Source organism: Epinephelus lanceolatus, chromosome 6 (genome assembly GCF_041903045.1).
Source record: "Epinephelus lanceolatus isolate andai-2023 chromosome 6, ASM4190304v1, whole genome shotgun sequence".
Classification (NCBI taxonomy): Eukaryota; Metazoa; Chordata; class Actinopteri; order Perciformes; family Serranidae; genus Epinephelus; species Epinephelus lanceolatus.
Window position 1 is genome coordinate 24,471,806 of NC_135739.1, and position 5,021 is coordinate 24,476,826.

Sequence of the window (5,021 nt, forward strand, 5' to 3'; positions counted from 1 at the left end):
ATCCGGACTAAATATGGAGCGTGGACTGGTGGCTGGAGAGGTGCCAGTTCACCTCCCCTTGACCAAACCTCCCAACTGCTCGGCGCCTGTTCATGCCCCCCCTCACTCTGACATCTCTCCACTTTGTGCATGTATAGGTCCAGTTTGTGCATGTGAGTGTATTTCAGACCTGTGTGTTAATGTGTCACAGTGAAAAAATTGAATTTCCCCCTAAAAATATATAAAAAGTTAAATACACTTCTCTTCTGCTAAGTATTTCTTCAATGTCACCACCTCTCTTTGGCAGAGTAACTTTTTCAATGACCAGGACCTTTTTTTTTATTTTTTATTTTTTTTTTATAGTCCATAGCATCTACACCTAATCTATGCTTCTTCCAAATAAACTATAATAAACGACTGAAATTGTTAAATTAAATGAAAAGTTTTTTATTTTCTTTGGTGTCTTTTGTCATATACAGATATGCAATGATGACTGTTGGGTAACATATGTTGATATCCAATGTCAAGTCTCTGATCATGTGACGGAACAATGTGTGCACAATAGCATGCATAGGGCCCCTCATAGTTAGGGTTAGTCTGTTTGCACTATAACAGGCTTGTAATTAATCAGTGGGCTCCAGTTCTTTCTTTTACAAGTAACAAAGAAAATCAATTTTGTCATTGGAGGTATTGTTAACCAATGATGGAGCTGCTTGTTTAGCAGGGATAAGTCTCATGTGCAGCCCACACGATGGTCGGACTGTTTCTTCCCTGTTCATTCATCAGCCGTGTGTGTGTGTGTGTGTGTGTGTGTGTGTGTGTACGTGGACTACGTCGTGCCGTGCCTTTAAAAGCGGGTGGCAGCGTGTGAGGGCAGTCCTCAGCAGCACAGATCACACAGCGCACATCTGCAGGCAGACAAGCCCCCAAACTCTCTGCTCCTATCTGTCAGCCAAGCAGACTGCTTCCATGGGAAGGATTATTGTGTCATTTTGTCCAACATCCGAGGAGACATAAAATCAAGCAATTCCACTTTCCTGGGTTAATTAATCGGGTTTTTATTATCGTCTCCGAGCAACTGTTACAAGATCGTCGGGATAAAAAAAAATGTAAGTGGAGTCTTCTTTCTAATATTTTATCATTGTAGGCAAGATTAACAAGTTTATACTATTCATATCTGACGTTTTTTTTTTTATCTTCTTTTGGTTGAATCTCTGTCTTAAGGCAACTCAAAATCTTAAAACTCTTCAAGGGACTCAAAATGCTTATTTAAATTAACTTAACATCATCTTATCCCACTTAAAGAGCTTGTTTTATTCAGAAGAATAAATACAAAGAATAAAGATTATGATAAGTGTTAAAGCATGTGAGATAATTCAGCTTTCAAGGTGATGCTGTGGATTTCATGTCAGTATATTCATCTTGGGAGGTGGTGAAAAGATTGTCAAGTTAAGGAGAATTTAAGCGTAATTATTTGCATTTGTTTCAAGATGTGACTCCAGATCCCAAGTAAACTTCAATTATCAGCAACTCTCTATGAATTAAGTTGAATTACTATTCTTTTTAAAGGCATGTGGTTCCAGGATTTACCTTGTTTGTGGTTATTCCCTAAATGGGAGTGCCCCTGGGGGTCGTTGACTATAACGAGCCCTGGCATGACATGCTGGAAATGTGAGAATTTCTAAGTTCCAGGGGTTACCTCACTTTCCGAGTGCATTCCGCATATTCTTCCAGCGGTGACATTGGTTTAATAAAACAAGTGATAGATGCTACTTCATAATGAAACCTAAGGAAACAACACACTAGGACGCATTCAAAAACTTACAGTCTGGGGTTTTATTTGGTGTGTCATTGTTACCACTAGACCTTGAACTTCTTTGGGGTTAAAACACAAAGAAGAAGGTTATAAAGAGCAACAAAACAACTTCTTTTACAATGTTTGATGCCCCCATTTGTAGCAGATAATTTTTAAGTTCATTTTTGGACACTCTTATTGACTTGCAGAGCCTCTCAGTTTATAGTAATGCAAGCAAACTCTAAACACTCCAATAAAATATTCATACAATTCAGCATTTAGCTTTCCGTCTATCAAAAGGTATTTGAGTTGGATCATTTTGTCCTATACCTGACTTGCATCTGTGATCTTTGTCTTTACCCAGGATGAACAACAGAGACCGCTGGAGGGTGTACAAGAGGGTGAGTGTCATGTTTTTCCTGGCTGTGGTGACGCTGACTGTCGTCCAGAGAGGCACCATCAACATGGGGGCTCCCTTTGAGTTCGAGAGGCAGGCTCGCATGGATGCCTCCGAGGGAGCGGAGCCTGGAGCCGCTCTGGACGTCAAAACTGACTCCTACCTGGGGATGAAAGGCTTCTGGAAGGCGAGCAAACGCCACCCTGTGCCTAAAGCTCGGGCCAGCACGCAGCAGCCCAGGATCACCGAGGACAGCAGCCCCAGAACCTGGGATGTAACCAGCTCCAACTGCAGCGCCAACCTCAACCTCTCAAGTCAGGACTGGTTCAAGGTCCTGGAGGACAATTTCAAGCAGTTCATGCTTTATCAACACTGCCGTTACTTTCCCATGCTTCTCAACCACCCGGAGAAGTGCATGGGGGACGTGTATTTGCTCATGGTGGTAAAATCCGTGGCCACGCAGCATGACCGCAGGGAGGTCATCCGAAAAACGTGGGGCAAAGAGCGGGTGGTTGACGGCAAGAAGATAAAGACTCTCTTCCTTCTTGGAAAATCCTCAAGCGTGGCAGAGAAAGCGAATCACCAGAAGCTAGTGGAGTATGAGGACTACATCTACAGGGATATTCTCCAGTGGGACTTTCTGGATAGCTTCTTCAACCTCACACTTAAGGAGACTCACTTCCTCAAGTGGTTCCACATTTACTGCCCTAGCGTGCGTTACGTCTTCAAGGGGGACGATGACGTCTTTGTCAGCGTGGAGAACATCTTTGAGTATCTAGAAAGCAGCAACCATGGAAAGAACCTGTTTGTGGGGGATGTGATTTTCAAGGCTAAGCCCATTCGTAAAAAGGAGAACAAATACTACATCCCCCAGGCTCTGTACAATAAGACGCACTACCCTCCGTATGCAGGTGGAGGGGGGTTTCTGATGGATGGGACCCTGGCGAGGAGGCTTTACTGGGTGGCAGACACCCTGGAGCTCTACCCCATCGATGACGTCTTCTTGGGCATGTGTCTGGAGGTGCTTCAGGTGACTCCTATAAAACACAACGCCTTTAAGACGTTTGGCTTGGTGAAAAATAAAAGCAGTAAGTTGAACAGAGAACCTTGCTTCTTTAAGAGCATGATCGTGGTGCACAAGCTGCTCCCGTCAGACCTCATGCACATGTGGAATCTGGTCAACAGTGACCTGGTGTGTGCGCAGAAAGTGGAGATCCTATAGCTTGATGGGAACACTGGGTGAGGACAGCACTCGCGAGCTGAGCTGTAACTTGGTGGTATGATGCATGAGAGTCCAAGTGAACTCTCTTTTATGTGGAGAGGGACCGTGGACAATATTTAAATTTGCTGTTTCTGTGCAGTAGTGCAATTTTTGGAGGAGTTTCCTCAAAAGTCCAGTAAATTATGCAGTTATACAGATATTTTTTTTAAAAGGTTGACTTAGAATTGTGTATTTATATTGGCATTTTGAAGGACTCGCACTGTCAGATTCAGAGACGACAACCAAAGTTGCTGCATCACCGGGCGTGCTAACGAAGACAGTTACTCACTTTAAGATTACAGGCTTATTATTCTGTTGTTGGCCCTGGTGCAAAATTTGTGATAGGTCTCCACCTTATCACAGCCAGACCCACACCCTTCCCTCTCCCCTCCTCAGTGGCCAACACCTTTTTTTCTCCTTCCTTTTGGTTTGATACAGTGGAGGTTTGAAATGCAGGAACCTTGTGGCAGTGAGCTGCCACCAAATCACCAATGATAACAAACCCATTAATGTGAATACCCATCAAAAATGTAGAATTTATGGTGAAGACAAGTGGTATACAAAACCATGAATATGTATTTGTAGCATATTGTACTTTGGGATAAGTCTGAGGGAAATAATATTTGGTTAAGTTTGATCTTGGAAACAAGATCTGGTCGGTGCCCTGGAGGCTTGGGTTCGAAAGCCATTGTACATGCTGCGCAGCCTGTAGCCATGCTAGCATATTGGGTTTGTACTACACATCACCTTCACTTGGACCAGTATGGCATGCTGCAGTGGCTTCAAATCAAGTAAGAGAATGAAAAAACTCTCTCTACCTCAGTAATCTGGGAAAAAACTCTTCATTTCATCATTGGTCACCTTTTCTACTGTAAGCGTAACCATGATATCTTCATCTTCATATGCAGTACATGTTCTTAAAGTAAGATTTTAATCTTTTTTTGTATCGTAGAGGTCTTTGCACTCATTTTTTTTGGAATGTGACTGACTTGATCTGGACGTCTACTACTCCTATACTACTGGAAACATTTAAAAAAAAAAATTGTTTGCTATCTGTGGATTTGAATGTGCTGATATACTTGACATGGATTTGGTAGAGGGTGTACAATAACACTGTGAACTAAAACTATTGCTGGTACGAGTATATGACATGTTAATTTAATCCCCAGTAAAAGGGGGCAAATGTGGGGCTCTTGTATTTAATTTAAAGTGTGAGATGAGCATATTAATGGGATGTTCAATGATTCGTAAGCTGAATGTTGTTGGTGTAGCGGGTGATGATTATCTCTAGGTGATGTAAATATATGTAAAAAATCCAAATGTACATAGAATGTCATTTGTAAATAAACATCTTGACAGGAGAGTTGTCTTTGAAAAATCTGTCCTAGATTGGCTGTTGTTGTGTTCGGCCTTATCGGTATCGAGCATCTCTGTGAAAATCTGCATCGGGTCACCCAACAATGGTGTCCAGTGTTGACATGTGGGTGTCGGTTACGCAGCTTAACAGTAAAAAAAACATAAATGCTCAAACAGCCATGAAAGTAACAGTGGTGTACTCAAGATATAATATAGAGAGCGATTATTTTTAT

General features: G+C 42.2%; 1 protein-coding gene across 1 annotated transcript; it reads left to right on the forward strand.

The window, feature by feature from the left end:
• Window positions 1-841: 841 nt before the first annotated feature.
• Window positions 842-4,793, forward strand: b3gnt7 (UDP-GlcNAc:betaGal beta-1,3-N-acetylglucosaminyltransferase 7). Its single transcript, XM_033621044.2, has 2 exons — window positions 842-1,088; window positions 2,139-4,793. Coding segments are annotated over exons 1-2 (1,257 nt in total). The 5' UTR covers window positions 842-1,086; the 3' UTR covers window positions 3,394-4,793.
• Window positions 4,794-5,021: the final 228 nt, after the last annotated feature.